General features: G+C 55.9%; 2 protein-coding genes across 2 annotated transcripts in view; one reads left to right on the top strand and one right to left on the bottom strand.

Annotated features, from left to right (window-relative positions):
- The window catches only part of Sgsm1 (small G protein signaling modulator 1), a 641,040-nt gene that overhangs the window by 489,476 nt on the left and 131,620 nt on the right, over positions 1 to 19,944 (bottom strand). The gene's annotated exons all lie outside the window — the stretch shown is intronic.
- Iscu (iron-sulfur cluster assembly enzyme) lies at positions 492 to 6,370 on the top strand. The gene is made up of 5 exons (XM_051176451.1): positions 492 to 620; positions 2,247 to 2,360; positions 3,033 to 3,143; positions 4,665 to 4,743; positions 5,901 to 6,370. Exons 1-5 carry the CDS (start codon positions 507 to 509, stop codon positions 5,984 to 5,986), a joined length of 504 nt encoding a protein of 167 aa, XP_051032408.1. The 5' UTR covers positions 492 to 506; the 3' UTR covers positions 5,987 to 6,370.

A 19,944-nucleotide genomic window follows, 5' to 3' on the forward strand; every position in this document is an offset into this window, starting at 1 on the left:
GCCACTCTCGGCCCGCTCCGGCGCGTGCTGGTTTCCCAGCAACCGGGCCTCGGGTGCGGACAAAACCCGGATCCCTGGGCGACCGGGAACCCTTGTCTCCCGCAGAATGAAGCGTCCGCCTAGGGGTTAACCCCGCGGGCTTCGTGGGCGTGATAGGCTCAGAGCCAGCACCGTTTGCACGCTGCGGCAAGTGCTGCCTGGGGACGCCGTGCACTGTCGCAGGCGGAATGACTTGCACGCGGGTGGGTGGAGGCACGGCGTCCGCCTTTCTCCTTCACCGGCGCGGTGACCCCCGGGGCGCACTCGGCGTGCCCGTGCTCGGGGTGCAAGGAAGGGCTGCGCTTGCACCGCTTGCACGGCTCCCTGAGCCTCGCAGCCGGGCGCCGCTTCGGACCTTCCCGCCCCTGCGCCCGCCACGCCCCTTCCGGGGGCGTGCGCGGTGACGTCAGCCGAGCGCGCCCCAGCCTTGACGTCGCCGAGGTCGGCGCAGGCGCAGAGCCGGCGTGATGGCGGCGGTCGGAGCGGGCCGTCTGCGGAGGGCGGCGTCCGCGCTGCTGCTGCGGAGCCCGCGCCTGCCGGCCCGGGAGCTGTCGGCCCCAGCGCGGCTCTATCACAAAAAGGTACGGGCGGGCGGGCGGGCGGGCGAGACACAAGCGAAAACCGCGGGGGCGGGGGCGGGGGCGGGCGACGCGGTCCGCCACCCCCGGCTGCGCAGCGACCCGGCCTGCAGCCGTTGCCCGGATGAGCGCCGCCGCTTGCAGTGTCCCGACCCGGACAGCCCGGAAGGCAGGGTCCCGGTATGTCATGCCGGGGGTCGGGACGGCGCGGGCACAGACAGACACACACAGAGACACAGACAGACACAGACAGACAGACACACACAGAGACAGACAGACACACACAGAGACAGACAGACACACACAGAGACAGACAGACAGACACACACAGAGACAGACAGACACACAGACAGACACACACAGAGACAGACAGACACACACAGAGACACACAGACAGACACACAGACACACACAGAGACAGACACACACAGAGACAGACACGCACAGAGACACACAGAGACACAGACAGACAGACACGCACAGAGACACAGACACAGACAGACAGACACACACACACAGAGACAGACAGACACACAGACACGCACAGAGACACAGACACAGACAGACAGACACGCACAGAGACACAGACACACAGACAGACACACACAGAGACAGAGACAGACACACAGACACACACACAGACACACACAGAGACAGACAGACAGACACACACCACACCGTGTGCGGAGCGCTCGGTCCAACAAGTGGAAACCCGCTTCCGGCCATGTTGCTCTTTTAGGAGCTGATAAGCAGCCAGCCAGCGTTCTTGTTTGTGTACTTTCAGGGAGCACAAAGTACAGAAGGGTAGGTAGCGTGTGGGCCCCTGCCTTCCAAGGTGAAGGCCCCCTTGACTCGGAAAAACAAAAGACTACCGCAGCTGGACAAGACTGCAAAAGTCCCGACCAGATGATGCCTTGCGGGGCCTTAGGGCTTAGACTCAGAATCTGCGTTGCGGATGAGGGTGCCTCCTGCTAACTAGCCAAAAAAAAAAAAAAAAAAAAAAAAGGAGGTTTATTACATCTTAATATGTCCCCGACGTTAATGGCTGCCTGTTCTCTTGCTTGCATGCTTTTGCCAAAGGGGAGGGTGTTTTGTTTACATTCGTATCCACAGGAGTCTGGGCGGGCTGGTAGCCTTACGGCACCAGGGGGCGCTCCAGCACCGGGGTGGCGCTGTGTTTATGTTTACAGTCACAAATGGCTCTGTCCTGGCGACCTTGGCTCATCTGAAACACTCACCTTGAAGCTTATGAGGAAGTCTTCCATTTGGGGGCATTTATACCCTTGGAGTTTTATAATGCATAATTCCCTTACGACTGTATTTTGGTTTAAAAAATCAAGAAAGCGGTGTTTGAGGCCAAATCCCGTGTACCTGTGTAAGTCACATGATTATGCTGTGAAATCAGGTGTCCCTGTGTAAATCACGGGATTAAGTTGTGATTGAAATCCCTGTGAAACTAAGATGTAACCTGAGTTTCTTGACAATATCTCGGGCAGCATCTCCACGATGAAGGTCGATGGGAAGAGTGCGGCATACATTGCTGTCCCCTCCCACCTCTGTCCCGCTCAGATTGCTGACCCCGAGGGAGATGGTGAACCCATGGTGCAATCTGTTAATCTGTCGTTTCAGGTTGTAGATCATTATGAGAATCCTAGGAACGTGGGGTCCCTTGACAAAACATCCAAAAACGTTGGGACCGGATTGGTGGGTGCTCCGGCGTGTGGTGACGTCATGAAATTGCAGGTACTGGCTGGATGGAAGCAATCACCGGTAGCATACCCTCTCGTCTGTCCGTTCTGTGAGACCGGATGGTGAGGGTAGGGACTCGTCTTGTTCTGAAACAGATGAGTTCATTTTCCTCTTCCCTACATCAGTGTAGACCTTGCTGTCAGTGCGTGAAAGGCTTTGTAAATGTTACTGACCAATTGAAGACTCCAAAGGAGCTAGCACTGGCCAGTGAGGAAAGGATTGTGCGAACCAAGCCGCTCCAGGAGGAGGAAGGGGCGGGGCGTGTTACCTAAGTGAGCCGCAGCAAGGAGCCACTAATATAGTCCTGTCCAAGACATTAATGGGGACCTGGATGGCAGGCTCTCCTGGTGCCTAAGGAGGCGATAGTGGCAGCGGCTGTCACCAGACTTCTGCAAATAGGAATTCGTGTACAGCAGGCTAGGGTTGAAGACAGTGGACGAGGGGCGTGGTTCCCTGCTCCTCTCCCCACCAGCTGGCCTGCGTAGACCCAGGGTCACTGTCAGCGGCTGAGCTCTCTCAAACAAAACATGGCAATCAGTGCCATGGCGACTGGTGTGGACAGCAAGCCAGGGCTCCTTCGTAACGCACACTGGGCCGGAAGTTCCAGGCTCTTGCATTCTATATGCAGATCCAGGGATCTCCCCTAAGCGCCGGTTTCTTTTCTAGATCCAGGTGGATGAAAAGGGAAAGATTGTGGATGCCAGATTCAAAACGTTCGGCTGCGGCTCTGCCATCGCCTCCAGCTCTCTTGCCACGGAGTGGGTGAAGGGAAAAACGGTAAGAGAGGTCACAGATGGTAAAGAAATATTTAATCCCCACGCTCGGAAGGCAGAAGCAGGAGGACCTCCGAATCCTAGGCCAGCCTTGTGCACATAATGAGACCTATTTTGAAATACTTAAGAATTACATCAGAATTCCCTGCGACCCTGGCTCTGGAAGGGTCTAGTCCTAAGTCACAAAGCGAAAGAACGGGAAGATAAAGGTGGAGAGTTGAAAGCCAGCCTGGGAAAGGCAGCAGGACCCTGCTCAGGGAGGAAAAAAAATGATGCCCGTGATTTCTTGAAGCCATTTTTCTAAAGTTTAATACTGGTTGCATTCCTCACATTGGGAGTTGTGAGCCGTTTTGCTGCTTGAGGCTTTTTTAAATTACTGTTATTTGGTTATCAGCTAAATAGACAGGGTCATCACCAGCACCTCTGTCTGAACAGAACTGAAAAGAAACCACCGTGGTCTCCCCTAAGGGTTCCTGGGAGTTGCCGTGTGATAGTAACTGCTTGTTTCCTGCTTCGAGTAGGGTCCCGGAAGGGCGCAGTCAGACACTGGTAGAAGAAGTAGCTTGTGTTGGGGGGTGTAGAAGTCGAAATCACAAGGGTGAGAGCCGAGTAAGCAGACTGAGGGAGCGGTGGTCCGGGTGGCCGGCCAGGAACCTGTGAAAGGAGTCAGGAAAGGTCTGTAAGGACTTTCCTGTGCTCTTCCCTACCGGTGCTCTCCCCAGCAGCCAAGCTAAGACTGCTAAGATTCCACCGCGTCAAAACCACCCACACTCGCTGGGTGTGGTGGTACATGGCACACCGGCCTGAAACCTGCTCCTAGGAGGAAGAGGCAGGATAGGACAGGAAGGTCTTCCTCAGCTACATAGCAGTTTAAACATCACCCTGCCCTGCGTGAGACCCCATTTTAAAGCAGTGTGCTCATCCCTTGTACCCTCGCAGGACCCTGTTCAGGAAGCTGCGGCATGAGGGTGCGTCTGTTGCTAACCAGCTCACCAGCAGAGCCGTTGGCTAGCCTCAGGTCCTAGAGCTCAGGGGGGGGCCCGGGCCTGCTTGTTGGGGAAGAAAATGGCTCAGAGGAAGTAGGCTAAGAACTAGCTCCCAGGACCTGGCGTTTCGAGGGCTCTGAGCTGTGGTCAGAAAGCAGGGGCGCTCTAATCTGGAGGTCTCTTGTCTGGCGGAGACTGGCTTTCCTCGATGCTCAGGCCATGTCCCCTGCCTCCCATCATCCCTCAGAGCTCTCGGAGCCCAGGCATCCTCAGGCAGAGGCTGCAGAAGCGGCCTAGGCAATGGCCACCTTCCGTGGGCAGGGGTCTTGTTCTTGCTTATCCAGCCAGGCAGCGCGGGTGTGTGTGTCTCCATGGAGACCCCTGGTACACAGTGGCAGCCCTGCCCAGTAGTTGTTTTGAAGTCCTAAGCAGGAGCTATCCCTGACAGCCCATCCTGCTGTGTGCTCTGGCCTTCAGCTTTCATTGCTGACCCTTGGGAAGATAAAGCTCACTAAAACCCCCTCTCCCCCGCACCTCAGGTGGAGGAAGCCTTGACTATCAAAAACACAGACATCGCCAAGGAGCTCTGCCTTCCGCCCGTGAAACTGCACTGCTCCAGTGAGTCCTCCCCAAATGCCAGGCGCTGAGACGCTTGACAGTCATAACCCTGTTAGTAGCCACCTGGGCCCCAGAGAACATTGCCGGTAACCTTTGGGAGATTGGAGCCTGTGGTCTCCCGGCCCAGAGCTCTAGGAAGTCAGGCTAGGAGGCCTGTGGCCTGGAGCCACCCTGAGCACCCAGAAACAGCCCAGCTGGTGGCTTTACCCCCCTCAGAAATGAGGGAGTGAGGCGGGCGGAGGGCGGGCGGAGGGACAGAGGTGAGCCCAGGTCTTGGTTCCGAATTGCTGTTCCTACTACACTGTGGTGGACAGGCTGGGCAAGGGACAGCTCTCTCCACCACACGGTCACTGCATTTCCTCAGGTGAGGCCATTGTGTAATAACACTCCCTGCATTGCCCTGAGAGAGGCCATGTGCCTCAGAACCTTCAACTCTGCCGCCTTCCATCCTCTTCCGTGTCCCAGAAAGCATGCTGTGAGGGTTTGCAGATCCAGTGGGTTCCGATGCATCAGAGGGAGATGGTGCGCCATCTTCAGGGCCCTTTGAGTAGAACCCCCCTGAGATCACACTTTCTACTTTACCGTTTGGCAGTTGTGGGAGAGCCTCGCCCTTTAGCCTTCCAGGCTCTGAGGCCGTAGCTCATCCCTGTGGGTCGTTAGCTTTGCAGCCTCCCAGTGCCGGGCTGCGGGAGGAGGTGTGCGGACCATGCCTGTAGAGCTCCTGGCTTAAGACTGAGCTCTGCCCGCACCTGTGACCAACCGTCCACACTCTCTGGGACCTACCTGATCTTTGTTGTGTCCCTGCCAGGTGACAGACACTTTCTGGAAATCCCCTCACTTCCCTAGCTCTAGCACCCTCCAGCTTAAAGATTCTCTTCCTTAAGACCACCTCCCAGGCCAGGGAGACAGACGGCCCCGGGCAAGGCTTGTCACAAGCCTGAGCTAGAGTCCCTAAACCCACTCCCCAAAATTGTCCTCTGACCTCCACATGAGCACGGCACATGCACCCACACACATGTACAAACACACGCATATATACTCCAAATACGTGTTTATAAAACTATATGAACATGCAAAGATGTGTAAGTGTATAAATTCATAAACACCACCTCTCCAGTGTCTAGAAATGAAGCTGTCTACCCTTCCATGCCTTCTAGTGCTGGCGGAAGACGCCATCAAGGCCGCCCTAGCTGATTACAAACTGAAACAAGAATCCAAGAAGGGAGAGCCGGAGAAGCAGTGAGCCCTGGAGAAGCCCAGGCGGCCACGGCCACGGCAGCTGCCTCTGCCACCCTGCGCCACATCAAAGCTACAAAACGCACACGTTCGCCATTGCCATTGTGATTCTAGTGCAGGCAGATACACTGTTTGATTACGCCTAGTTCCTTTCAGCTCACTCCCGTCCTTAGTGCAGTTAACGTCTGATCTGATTTATGTGTGTCGTGGGAGCTGAAGTCAGCACCGAAGTCTTAAGCTTTGGTGGCCTTCGGAGAGTGACAGCAAGTTTTACCTAACCCTGTGGGGGGGAGGTTGCCAGCAGGATGCCTTGTAGTTATTTGATAGAATTTATTACTGTATATTTAACAGATCTGCATATATATATATATTATAATAAAAGAATGTAAGATGATGGATTCTCCAGTGAACCTGTCTCTTGAATCCTTCACTCACCGCCCCCTCCCCCAGTCTACCCAAAGCCCATTAGGCGTCCCCAAGGCCAGACTGAGATGGATAACAGCACGCACACCAGAGTGCTTGGCCTCTTGGGTGCTCTTGAGAGGGGAGAGGAGATGTCTGCTGCTCCTCACTTCCCTTTGGGTCCATTCACAACAGCTTCGAGGGCCCCAGCAGTAATTCCACTGCTCTGTGAAAGTCAGAGATTAACCCAGAAGCTGACGGAGGTGTTGCCTAACTATGGGCCAAGCAGAAGAGCCTCAGGGTGAGCTTAAACTATTGTCTAGGCCCGGGCACAGGCTTTCTGGCAGAAGGTCCTGCTAGCCTTCCAGAGGCCTCGCAGGCTGTGTGTGGTGAGGAGTGAGCAGAACCAGAGTGAGGACCCTGGTTCTCTGCCAGTAAGTGTGCACTTCCCGTGTTTGACTGAAGAGTGCGCACTGCACTAGCCCCCAGCATGTTCAATGCAGGCTGTCACTGCTCATGGTGGCCTGTAAACCCAGGCACCCAGCGGCCAAGGGGGAAGCCTGGCCTACTCAGACCATGTCCCCAAACGCAGTCTGACTCAGGCGTGGCTAGCAGCCACCCCTGCCCTGAGCTACCCAGTGGGGTAACCTAGTGAAATGCCCTATTTTCCAGCGAAGACACTGGGACACTCATGAACTTGAACAGCAAACTGATTCTGATGGGGCTTTGTTGCACAGGCATCTGTTTGCAGGCAGACTCTTAAATCGTCCTTTAGTTTACAATAGTCTGATTCTGGTGAAGGGCTCAGAACCTCAAAGGCCACTCCCTCCACAGTTGGAGGAGACCACAGGCCAGAGTCCATCAGAATCTCAAATTAGGCCCTGGGTGGGGCCGTGTCAGATCATCCTGCAGGGCGTATCTTGCTGTGTAATTCGGTCCCTCCCTCGCTGGTGGCAGTGGCATAGGTCCCCACCCCTGTGTGTGATTTTAAAACCAAGGCTCTTCTGCCCAGTTGGCATCAGCGTTCCAGCCCAGCCCCAAGAGTGGGAGCCGAAACAGGCCTGATCTCTAGCACTCGCTGTAAAGCCACCCCCTCTGCAGGCAGATCGACTTTGGGCCCCAAGTCCCCATCACCGAGCCTAAGTGAGGGAGGGGTTTTGTCGCAGTCCAACCCTGAAGTAGCTCTTCCATGCCGTGTCTGCTATTTGGAGGGTTTTGGTTTTTAGTTTGTTTTTGCCTCCAAATCCTCCTGCCTCAGCCGCCCAGGTGTGTGATTACAGGCGCGAACCTTGGGTATGTCATAGGATCGCCCTTGGACGACAAGGAGAATCCCTGAAGCCCCTTGACTTTGACCCGCTTGCCCTGGCAGCCTCTGGGGAACTGGACTTGTAAACAGCTCAGCAGCAGCTGGCCCTGTGAGCTGCCCAGAGCCTACACCCCTTACCCTGCCTGTCCTGGCAGGTCCCTGTGACTCTAAGGACACCAGGGGCATCACCAGGAACCCCCCACGGACCACGTGGCTTGGGGTGACTCATCGCCCATGGGATTACCGCTGTATGGCCAGCCCTTCAGCCCCTCTGCAGACCAGGCGCTGCAGCTAGGAGCTCAGTGTAGAGGGGTCTGGAGTGCTAGGAACTTAAAAGAAAAAGAAAGAAAAAGTGAACTGACCCCTCCAGTCAGGAGTCAGCACAGGCAAGACCTTGGCTGCTACTGTTGTCACCGTGAACCCCGTCATCGTCATTTTTGCTGCTGCTCATAGGAGCTGCTGTCACCATAACAACCATTAACCATACCAGCCTTTTATAACAGTATGATCTCGAGGTTTCCTGCCTCGGTGTTGTTAGCCTGAAACTACACAGTATTCCAGGGTACCACAGGGCACCTCACAGAGCTCCAGGGTATCACACAGAACCTCACAGAACCTCACAGAGCTCCAGGGTACCACACAGAACCACACAGAGCTCCAGGGTATCACAGGGTACCACACAGAACCTCACAGAGCTCCAGGGTATCACACAGAACCTCACAGAGCTCCAGGGTACCACACGGAACTTCACAGAGCTCCAGGGTATCACAGGGTACCACACAGAACCTCACAGAGCTCCAGGGTATCACACGGAACCTCACAGAGCTCCAGGGTACCACACGGAACCTCACAGAGCTCCAGGGTACCACACGGAACCTCACAGAGCTCCAGGGTACCACACAGAACCTCACAGAGCTCCAGGGTATCACAGGGCACCTCACAGAGCTCCAGGGTATCACACAGAACCTCACAGAACCTCACAGAGCTCCAGGGTATCACACAGAACCTCACAGAGCTCCAGGGTACCACACAGAACCTCACAGAGCTCCAGGGTACCACACAGAACCACACAGAGCTCCAGGGTACCACACAGAACCTCACAGAACTCCAGGGTATCACAGGGTATCACACAGAACCTCACAGAGCTCCAGGGTACCACACAGAACCTCACAGAGCTCCAGGGTATCACACAGAACCTCACAGAACCTCACAGAGCTCCAGAGTACCACAGGGCACCTCACAGAGCTCCAGGGTATCACAGGGTACCACACAGAACCTCACAGAGCTCCAGGGTATCACAGGGTACCACACAGAACCTCACAGAGCTCCAGGGTACCACACGGAACCTCACAGAACTCCAGGGTACCACACGGAACCTCGCAGAACCTCACAGAGCTCCAGGGTATCACACAGAACCTCACAGAACCTCACAGAGCTCCAGGGTACCACACAGAACCTCACAGAGCTCCAGGGTACCACACAGAACCTCACAGAGCTCCAGGGTATCACAGGGTATCACACAGAACCTCACAGAGCTCCAGGGTACCACACAGAACCTCACAGAGCTCCAGGGTACCACACAGAACCTCACAGAGCTCCAGGGTATCACACAGAACCTCACAGAACCTCACAGAGCTCCAGAGTACCACAGGGCACCTCACAGAGCTCCAGGGTATCACAGGGTACCACACAGAACCTCACAGAGCTCCAGGGTACCACACGGTACCACGCAGAGCTCCAGGGTACCACACGGAACCTTGCAGAGCTCCAGGGTACCACACGGTCTTCCTACACAGATCCTCCCGGTGACATTCATGCATCAGCACACCAGTAGCTCCTGTCACACATGGCCTGACACGCAAATTCACTTCACCACAGTCAGCCTGCCACAGGGCTGAATAACCACCACCCAGCTGTCTTTGGAAAGCCATCTTAGACACCTCCACCCCTGGACCCGCTTCACAGAAACCTAACTCCCAAGAGTCCCCAAGGGGAGGAGACCCTCAACACCCTGGTGCAGAGTGGTTTCTGAACCCTCCCATGCTGCCCCTTGGCCTCAGGCTAATGGGTCACAGGAAACCTGGGTGAGGAAAATGGGCTGGACCACGCCCTGCCACAGTGCCCTACAGCCCTCCGCCCCGCCCCACAGCCTGGAAGCAGGACCATGGGACTTTTTAAGAACAACTTTGGAAGAAAATTCCAAAGGCCTGGCTTCTGATCCTAACTATGCCATCCATCATCTTTCTACAACAGATATGCAGCCATGACATGAGCCTCTTGTCCCTCACTGGGAGACTGGCACTACACTGGCTCCTAAGCTTCAAGGTTGTTGTGAGGCTTTATCCCACAACACCGGGCATCTAGCAAGCACTGGTATTAGGCACCAGCACCGTCACCATAGCCCACGCTGTCACAGCCACCAGCGCTGCCGGCACCATCTACACCAACTGCTCTCCTCACGCTGGACAGCAGATTGCCTTCCCTCAAACCCTCCGTAAAGACTCTCTGGAGAGTCCGGTGTGGCAATCACAGTTAAATAGTCCTGCAAACGAGAGCCCAATCCAAGAGGGGCGATGGACTTATAAGAAGGGGTCTCTCTCCACACTCAAAGAAAGGCCAGGTGAGGACAGAGGACATGGCTGTGCTCACGGAAGGGAATCTGGATCGTGGGCTTTCCCTCCTCTAGGGCTAGGAGAAAACTAGGGTCAGTTGTGAAAGGCACCTAGCCTGTGGTACTTTGTTAGGACAGACCAACACTAACACAGCTGCCACCACTACCATCACCATCATCACCCCTGTAGTAGTCAGGGTTTCTGTGATTAAACACCATGGCCAAAAGCAACTTGGGGAGCAAATGGTTGATTCGGTTTACACTTCCGGGTCACAGGTCACCACTGAGGTGAATCAGGGCAGGAACTCACTATGTGTAGTTGTACTTTTTCCTTGGGACCGCCAGCCCCAAAATAACAACACGGAGACGTTAATTACGAAGGCCTTAGCTTAGGCTTGTTCTTAACTCGTTCTTAGAGCTTAAACGAATCCATAATTTTTTAATCTGTTCTTTCGTGTGGCTCGTTACCCCATCTCTATATCGTCCATCTTGTTTCCTCGGCACCTGGCTGGCAACTCCCTGTTTCTTCTCCCCAGAGTTTTCTGCCTGAAAGTCCTGACTGTTCTCTCCTGTCTAGCTACTGGCCATTCGGCTTTTTATTACAGCAATACATTTTCACACGGTGTACAAGTATCCCACGACAACTATGTAGACCAGGCTGGCCCTAAACTCACAGAGCTCCACCTGCCTCTGCCTCCCGAGTGTGGGCCACCATGCCCTAGGGGCCAATCTTCCGGACACATTTTCTCAATTGTGGTTCCCTTTTCTCCGATAACTCTAGCTTGTGTCAAATTGGCAAGGAACAAACAAAAACTAACCATGACGATCACCATCACCACCATCATCGCCGTCTCACACCTCACCATAATTATCACCTTCACAGTCATTACCTTGACCTTCAAGGTCATCACCACCACTATCAACACAACCTCACCTTAATCATCACCACCGCCCCTGTGGTCAAGGCCACCATCATGACAGACCCTGCTCCTGCTCTCTCTCCCAAGGGTGCCACAAGCACCTGAGACTATTCCTGACCCATCCCTGCAGAAATCGGTAAGAATTCGGAGTTGAAAGAGAGGGGCGATAAACGTGGAGTCACCGATCCAAGTCCCCATGACGGGTGCTTTAGGCCCTAATGCTCCTCCATGTTGTCCTGTATCAGGATCTAACCCTCTTCACACTGTAGGCCCAGGACTCCTCTTCCCAGAGAGAGCTCCAGTTTACACTCGGAGGCCAGAAGACACTGATGACTAAGGCTGGTATCCCAGGCATCCCGAAGCTTGCTATCTAGGGGCAAAGGACTCAGTGAGAGCATCTCGCCCTGTCCCTCTGGCCCTTCAGCTCTCTTTCCCACAACACAAGGGTCCCCAGAGAGTGCTCCCCAGAGAGTGCTCCCCATGAGGGGAGTGCTCATCCACGTCAGCCCCCAAAGGCTATAGATAGCCCAGCTCAGCTTCCTGGCAGGTCTGGCTTGGACAGTCCTGGGCTCTGAGCCCCTTCCAAGCGTCCCCAGTCTTCAGGAGAGCCAAACAGTGGGCAGTGAGCTGGTGTGGCTGCTTTTGTTTTTGTGGGGTCCCCAGGGATGGAGCTGAGCCTGTGCTGTGTGCCATCAGCTCCTTTAGGTAACACTAGAGGGGTAGTTGTCAGTACAGGGAAATCGGGGAGAGTGCCCAGCACAAAGTATACCACGGCGCTTACTAAATGCTCATTCCTCCACAGGGTGGTTCCTTACCACGCTGCAAGGAACAAGTCAGGAGCGATATATACGTCCCGTCCGCCTTTCAAGAAGCAGCCCCCTCGCTCTCTCCCACAGCTTGCCTGACACACTTCATTCCTACCTCAGGGTCTTTGTGCCTGCCATCCCCCCCTTCAGGAATTATCTCTCCCAGAGCTCCCCAAGGATGCTGCCCCTCAAATGGGTGTCGCCTAAATGCCACCTTCCAGGCCGGCTGGCTCCCAGTGGCCACAGCTAAGGTGGCACAGGCCTGATCACTACACCATCGTGGTCACTCTAGATGTCCCTTGCTTAGAGAGATCACCCTCTGGTTTACCTCCCTCCAGACCTGCCCACAGCGAGCGAGGACCCTGGGAAACCCTGGAGGCAGAACTTGTCCCTAACTCCTGGGAAGCTTTCTCTGCTTGCTTGCAGTCAGTGAGGTAACTGGGTCCCGTGAACCATACTCCCTTCCAGCTCGAACAAAAAGAATTCCACAGACTTGGAAAAGTCCTCGTTTTTAGCCCATAACCAGTTCAGGCCAGAGCATGATTCATCTGCCCAGTCTGCCCAGTCTGCCCAGTCTGCCCAGTCTGCCCAGTCTGCCCAGTCTGCCCTCCTCCCCTCACCCCACCACAGAAGCTGTCTCTCCCCTGCTCCAGCCGCGGGGGGGGGGGGGGGTGAGCAGAAGGCAGGGCATCAAGATCCCTTCCTGCCTGTCTGCTGCTGGCATTTTTACCCAGCCTCAGGACGTCTCAAACTCTGTCTGGAACAAGGGGGGGGGAGGGTTGGGTCCCCCTGGGAGCCCACCAGCCGGAAACAGCGGCAGAAGTGAGCGGAGAAAGCGCTGAGCCTGCAGAGTGAGCGCAGGGGATGCTGTCCCTGGGAGCCCGGCCTGCCCGCCGCTGCCGCCGCCGCTGCCGCCGGGCTCCCAGCTCTGCAGGGTCAGCATTTCAGGGAGATACCAGGCAAGGCAGTGGGAAGAGGTGGATATTCACAATGCTGGCTCATCCAGCTTGCCCAGGGACAGGTCCACCCAGCCTCCCATGGTGAGGGGAAGCTGTGTTCCAGTAGGGGCTGGAAAGTATTTACTAAACTTCAGTGGCTGTCCTGGCTCCTTTTATGTCAACTCCACCCAAACTAGTCCCTGGAAAGGAGGGACCCTCAACTGAGAAAATGTCTCCCCCCCTTCCCCCCCCCGCAAGATCCAGCTATACGGCACCTTCCCAGTTAGCGATTGATGGGGCAGGGCTCAGCCCACTGTGGGTGGGGTCGTTTCTGAGCTGGTTGTCCTGGGTTCTATCAGAAAGCAGGCAGAGCAAGCCATGAGGAGCAAGTCATGAGGAGCAGCCTCCATGGCCTCTGCACCGGCTCCTGCCTCCACGTTCCTGCCCAGCTTGAGTTCCTGTCCTCTCTGCTTTTGAAGATGAACTGCCCTATGGAGCTGAGTGAACCCTTTCCTCCCCAGGCTGTGTGTGGTCATGCTGTACCTGCCACATGGGTACCTGCAGAGATTAGCAGCCCACAGGCAGCTCCACCGTGTGAGCAGACAGGAAGCACCTGACCAGAGCCAGCTACAGTCTTTGCACACTCGCTGACAGCCACAAGGGATGCATACACCCAGCGCTGGAGAAGCTGCTGCAGGCTGCCCAGGGCCGAGGGAGTCTGCGCTCGTGGCCTTGGGTTCCTTCCCCAAAGCAGCCACCCGTGCATCCGCCTGTCCACCCACCCACCCGTCCATCCGCCTGTCCACCCACCTGTCCACCCACCCATCCACCCGTCCACCCATCCATCCGTCCATCCACCCACCCATCCATCCGTCCATCCATCCATCCACCCACCCATCCATCCATCTGCCTGTCCACCCACCCACCCGTCCACCCACCCGTCCATCCATCCATCTGCCTGTCCACCCACCCACCCGTCCATCATCCTGTCCACCCACCTGTCCACCCACCCATCCATCCGTCCACCCACCCGTCCATCCATCCACCCACCCATCCACCCATCCATCCGTCCATCCATCCATCCACCCACCCGTCCATCGTCCTGTCCACCCACCCATCCATCCGTCCATCCGTCCACCCACCCACCCATCCTCCCATCCATCTGCCCATTCACTCATTCACTGCACTGTAGTAAGTGAAGGAAACTGACTATAGATTTCAACCTTCCAGGAGTTCGAAGCTCGGCTCCGACACTTTGTGGCTGTGTGACTTTGGACAGGTATTTCACCTCTCGAGCTCAGGGGTCTTTCCTCAACAAAAGGTGAGTGACTTCAGTGCCTTCTCAGCTCTGTGAGGAACCAGTGCGTGAGAAAGTGCTTTGTTTAGGGGCTCACATCCATCCTCACCGCACTTGGGAGGCTGAGGCAGGAAAATCTAGAGTTTGCGGCTACCCTGTCTCAAAACAAACAAAAACAAGTGTTGATGGCCATCCCCAGGGCAGGGTGGAGCTCAAGAAGGGTTGGGAACTCTGAAGAGGGATTTAAACTCTGAGGGAGGACAGAGCTGCGGCTTGGGGGGCCTGGAGCAGATACAGAAAGACACCTAATTCACCCGCCCGCCCCTGACTCCTCACTCATGGGCCTGGCTTCAAAGGAGTGGCTGGGCCGGGCACAGCGCCCGAGCCAGAGAGAAGTGTCCGCCCTGAGCCCCCAGTCAGGCAGGGCCTGTGGATTCAAGCATGGAGTCTAGAGGCTCCAAGTTGGGGGCAGGATCTGCTCAAAGTCAGAGTGGGTTAAATACTGGGATTTAATCCGCATCTCTGGGGGCCTGTGCAGATGCTTCACATCCTCTCCAGCTGTGCTCAGAAGTTGCCCACTAAGACTCCTGTAGGGGTAAGAACAGCACAAGCAGGTTCCCTGATAATTAACCCCAGGGCCCTCCAATTCCCCTTATAAACAGCCTGGCCCAGTGGGGCAAGGCCACCCCTGTCCCTGCTGCCAACCATGTCCCCATCTCCAGCTGCTGACCCAGACAACATTCAAACCCTGGCCACGGTCAACTCATCCCCAAGGGGAGACGAGAAACAGCTGAGACGTGACTCTTGACCTCACTGGATGCGCCACATGTGCCCAGGGATGTGGGGGTCAGAGATCCAGTCTCTCCCGCCTCACCTACCGGGTCTTAGGATCCTCAGGTGACAGTCTCAGCTCTGGTCTCCCAGCCCTCAGGAGCTTAGGATGCTCAAGGAAGGGCTGCTGTAGAAGCCTGACTGACTCTAGGAACTCATCTCAGGGAAGAGAGGCCCCCTCCTCCCCCGCCTCCCCCTCCTTCCCCGCCTCCCCCTCCTTCCCCGCCTCACCCACCTCACCCTCCTCCCCCTCCTCCCCCTCCTCCCCTCCTCCCCCTCCTCCCCTCCTCCCCCTCCTCCCCCGCCTCCCCCTCCCTCCCCCTCCCTCCCCCTCCCTCTCCCTCCTCCCCCTCCTCCCCTCCTCCCCCTCCTCCCCCGCCTCACCCACCTCACCCTCCTCCTCCCCCTCCTCCTCCCCCTCCCCTTCCTCCCCCCTTCACACCCCACCACCCATAGGGGGCCCTGTCCCAGAAAAACCTCAGTTCCCACCCCTACCATGAGGGCTTTAAGTGACCCTCGCAAAAACACACCGGGAGACAGAATGGAGGTCCCAGGCCTGCCCTCACGCACCCTGTCCCTCATTCACTCTGAGGATGGAGGAGACCCAGGGCCCTGCTACAAACCCAGTCTTCCTCTGTCCAGATGAACCCCTTGCCTCCCTCCGGTTCCCTTGACCGAATCCGACCCTCAAGCCTGAGGGAGAAGCCCTGGGCCCTCTCAGGGAAGGGCAGATGTCACAGACGCCTCTGGCTCCAGTGTTCCTGGAAAGGCCGCTTTGCAAGCTTGGCTATTTTTCACTCTGCAGCTGCTGCCATAAACTGGCCCCCACCCTCCCACCCAGGGGAACAGCTGTAAAGGGTCTCCAGGGCCCAGAGCCGGCGCCAAGTCCCCACCCCTTGCCATTTCTGAGCAGCCACAGACATCCTGAAATTAAGCCTCCTGAAAGGGAGAGGCAAACCCCTATCCTTACCTCCGCTGGTGCAAGGTCTGCCCAGCTCCCAGCTGGGCCTCGTGTGGTCAAATACACTAGAAGAACGGGCCGGAGACACGGCTCAGCAGTCCAGAGCACCGGCCTTGGTTCAGTTCCTGGCTCCCACATGGCAGCTCACAACCATCTGTAGCTACAGTTCTAAAGGATCTGGTGCCCTCTTCTAGCCTTTGCACACACGCGGTGCACACATGGTGCACACGCGGTGCACACGCATGCATGCAGACAAAATACCCCACACATACACATGTACACACAAGAGAATAAATGGCTGCTTTAGATCAGGGTCTCAAACCTGATCCACTCCCAAAACAGCCACAGAGGGACCCCAGGTGATGCTTTTTAAAATGTATTGTTAGTCAGATCTGAGGGCACACACCTTTAGCCCCAGCATCTGGGGGGGGGGGGCAAAGGCTTGTGGATCTCTGTGAGTCTAGCCTGGTCTACATATTGAATTCTAGGGCAGCCAACACTACATAAAATAGCCCTGCTGGGAGAGAGAGAGAGAGAGAGAGAGAGAGAGAGAGAGAGAGAGGAAAGAGAGAGGAGAGAGAGCTATTTATTTATTTTATGTGTGTGTGGCTGAGAGATTGTGCACAGAAGCCCTCATGGACCAGGAGAGAACCCTGAGCCTCCTAACCCTACAGTTACAGATGGATAAGGGCTCCGAGGGGGGTGCTGGGAGTCGAACCCAGACCTGACAGCACTCTTAACCACGGAGCCATTGCTCCAGCCCCACCCCCACCCCGTTCTTGGGGCCAGTTTGCTGAGACTGCGTGTCCAGCAAACTCAGCTTAAAGAAGGCTTCACCCCGGCTGATGATTGGAAAGGAAGTGACCCCTCATAGCCTGATGGCACTGTAGAGGCGCTGAGGTGGCCCACACCTGTCAGGAAGCGGAGAGGAATGCCGATTCCCTTTCTCACTCCACCCCTGGTTTTCGGCCTAAGACCCCAGCCCACAGAATGCACTGTGTTCACGGTGGGCCTTACTCGATTGATTAAACTTCTCTGGAAACACCCTCGCAGAGGGGCCCACGGGTGTTTCTCCCAGGGGACTCCAAACCCTGTGGGCTACAGTAAGGCCCAGCCACAGTTCTGATGCCCACTGAACCAGAGGCTCCTGAGGTCCCGTTCGACCCCCTGTCATCCGGTGTTCAAAGCTCCGTGTGACCACGAGATCTTGGACTTGATCTCTATGGGTCTTCATTTCCCTTTTTCTTCCTAGGGGTGGGTTTTGCTGTGCAATGGCATAATTACACCACATTACTCTTGGCACTGGAAGAAGGTGCCCTAAGGAGAGTTCAGGAAGCTCACCACCTGCCCTTGTATCATCTCTCCACAGCCCACACAGACCCTGTGTGGGGAGGAAGGCAGGAGAGATGGAGGAAACAGCATTCACGTGTATCCCCCACCCCACTACCAACAGCTGAGTTTGGCCTTTGGACCATTGACAAGCTCTAGCCAGCTGTGGTTCACGCCTGCAATCCTAGCACTGGATGATGAGGCAGGAGTTCAAAGCCGGCCTGGACCACACAGCAGAATCCTGCCAAAACAAAATAAATCACATTTAAAAATAAAATAAAATGACACGTTCTAAAATAAGGCGGTCAGTTGTCACAGTTCTGAGGACTCCTGCCCAAGCTTCGGACAGATGTGGCTTCGAGTGCAATTCTGCAGGGCTGTGTGGCCTGGAGCAAGTCGCTGCCCTCTCTGAGCTGCTGGTCTCTGTGGTGAGAGTTAGAGGTGGCTATGTGGAGCTGGTGTTTGCCTTCCCCCCTCCTCACATAGGAGCGCGGACACCAGGTGAGTGCCAGAGCAGCCCTGAGGTGGAGGCAGAGCCACACACCCCTCTTCTCTTGGACCCCTCCACCAGGAACAGCCTGGGAGTTGGGCTGGTGCTGCTCTCTGTGAACTTTGTTTCATACTTTCGTGTAGGGGAGAACTAAGGGGACTTGCACCGAGCAAGCACTCTACGCCACCGAGCTACACCGCAGCCCTGACTCGGGATAAGGCCACCCCTCTTCACACAGCAACAGATGCCCAGAGAGGCGAGGCGGAGTGTGCCCAGCGCCACACAGCTGAGAATGGAGCCGACATCAAACCAGTTCTGACTCCACCGTGACAGGGACAAGCGTGTGTGCAGAGACCGAATCTGCCTCTGTTCTCAACTGGGTATGGCCCAGCCCTGTCCCTGCGGCTCACCAGAGCAGGGTGAGGAAAGGGCGGGGTGCATTCTTCCTTCCATAACTCCAGCTCCTCACCCCCCACAGGCAAAAGCACCACACACACACACACACTGTACATACAAGCATGCATGCACGAATGCACGCATACACACACACTCATAAGTACACACACACACACTGTACATACAAGCATGCATGCACGAATGCACGCATACACACACACACACACACATGACCATGTACACACACAAACACACACACGGTACATATAAGCATGCATGCACGAATGTGCACGCACACACACACACACACACACACACACACACGACCATGCACACACAAGCACCTGTGCACACACATACGCATAACTACACACATGTTTTTCTTTTCTTTCTTCCTTTCTTGTTTGTTTGTTTTTTGTTTTTTGAGACAGGGTTTCTCTGTGGCTTTGGAGGCTGTCCTGGAACTAGCTCTTGTAAACCAGGCTGGCCTCGAACTCACAGAGATCCATCTGCCTCTGCCTCCTGAGTGCTGGGATTAAAAGCGTGCCTGCCACCAGTGCCCAGCTATGACCACACACATGTACACAGGCGCACACCCACAGGCAGCAGGCCTGGCTGCAGACAGATGAACAGGTTATTAACAGGATGCCTTGGTTCAGACCTTGGTCCCTCAGGAGACACTGAAGTTGTCTCCCCTGACCATCAAACCCCGGTCTATCCCTTGTGGCCCTAGCCTACAACTCCTGATCTCCCTCTATGGCTTCCCGGGTGTGTCCACAAAAGAGCCCTTCTGGGAAGATCCCTGTAGATGTGGAGAACTAGAGGGCTCTAAGCAGGAGTGGAGGCCTGCTGTCCCCTCCCTGAGGCAACTGCTTTCTCCTGTGTCCATCCCTCCACCCATTTGCCCACTCATCCATCTATCTACTCATCACCCTTCTCTCCCTCCCTCCATCAGTCCCTCATTTCCTCCCTCTGGCCACACAACCCTCCCTCCTTTCGCCATCCCTTGAACACTCAGGACCGTGTCCACTGAGCTGTGTAACGCGGGCAGCTGGCCACACCGCCCCCGCCTCGATTCCTTCTTTGGGCTGTGGTAGTAATGCCAGCACCCGCTTCTCGGTGAGTAAGGAGTCCAGGACTTAGAATGGGCCCGACAGAAGACCCAGTCACCCATGCTCCTCCACGGAGGTGGAGAAGGGGAGGGTCTAGGCCAGAAGCTGAAAGTTGAGGTGGAGTTAGCATTGCAGGAAGTGTGGGAGGGTTGAAGGGAACCAGGACATCGGGAACTGCACTTATAAAGCTCGGAGGCACAAAGGCTGTCAGGCTACCTCCTTAATCCCATCCCTCTCCAGGGTCAGAGAACACGCTGTTGTTAAGGCCTGCTACCCAGCAGTCTCTGGAGAGCTCTCCTGGAATTAGTGGGCGGCTGCTTCCTGGGGAACTGCTCTCCAGTGTGGTCTTGGCGTGACCCCAGGGAGCTTCTGGACTTTCCAGCCACAGTCAGAGCTCCGCAACAAGGAGAGAGTCTGACACCCAGAGAAACTGAGGCCCCTGGCCAGAGCCACACAGCACACTGGAATGGGAGGTACTTGGGGAACATATGCAAGTCTTCCAGTGTTCTTGGAGGAAGCTGGGCTGGGCTGAGACGATGTCCTTTCTAGCCATACAACACAGAGGC

The sequence above is a fragment of the Phodopus roborovskii genome, unplaced genomic scaffold (assembly GCF_943737965.1).
Source record: "Phodopus roborovskii unplaced genomic scaffold, PHOROB, whole genome shotgun sequence".
In the NCBI taxonomy this organism is placed as follows: Eukaryota; Metazoa; Chordata; class Mammalia; order Rodentia; family Cricetidae; genus Phodopus; species Phodopus roborovskii.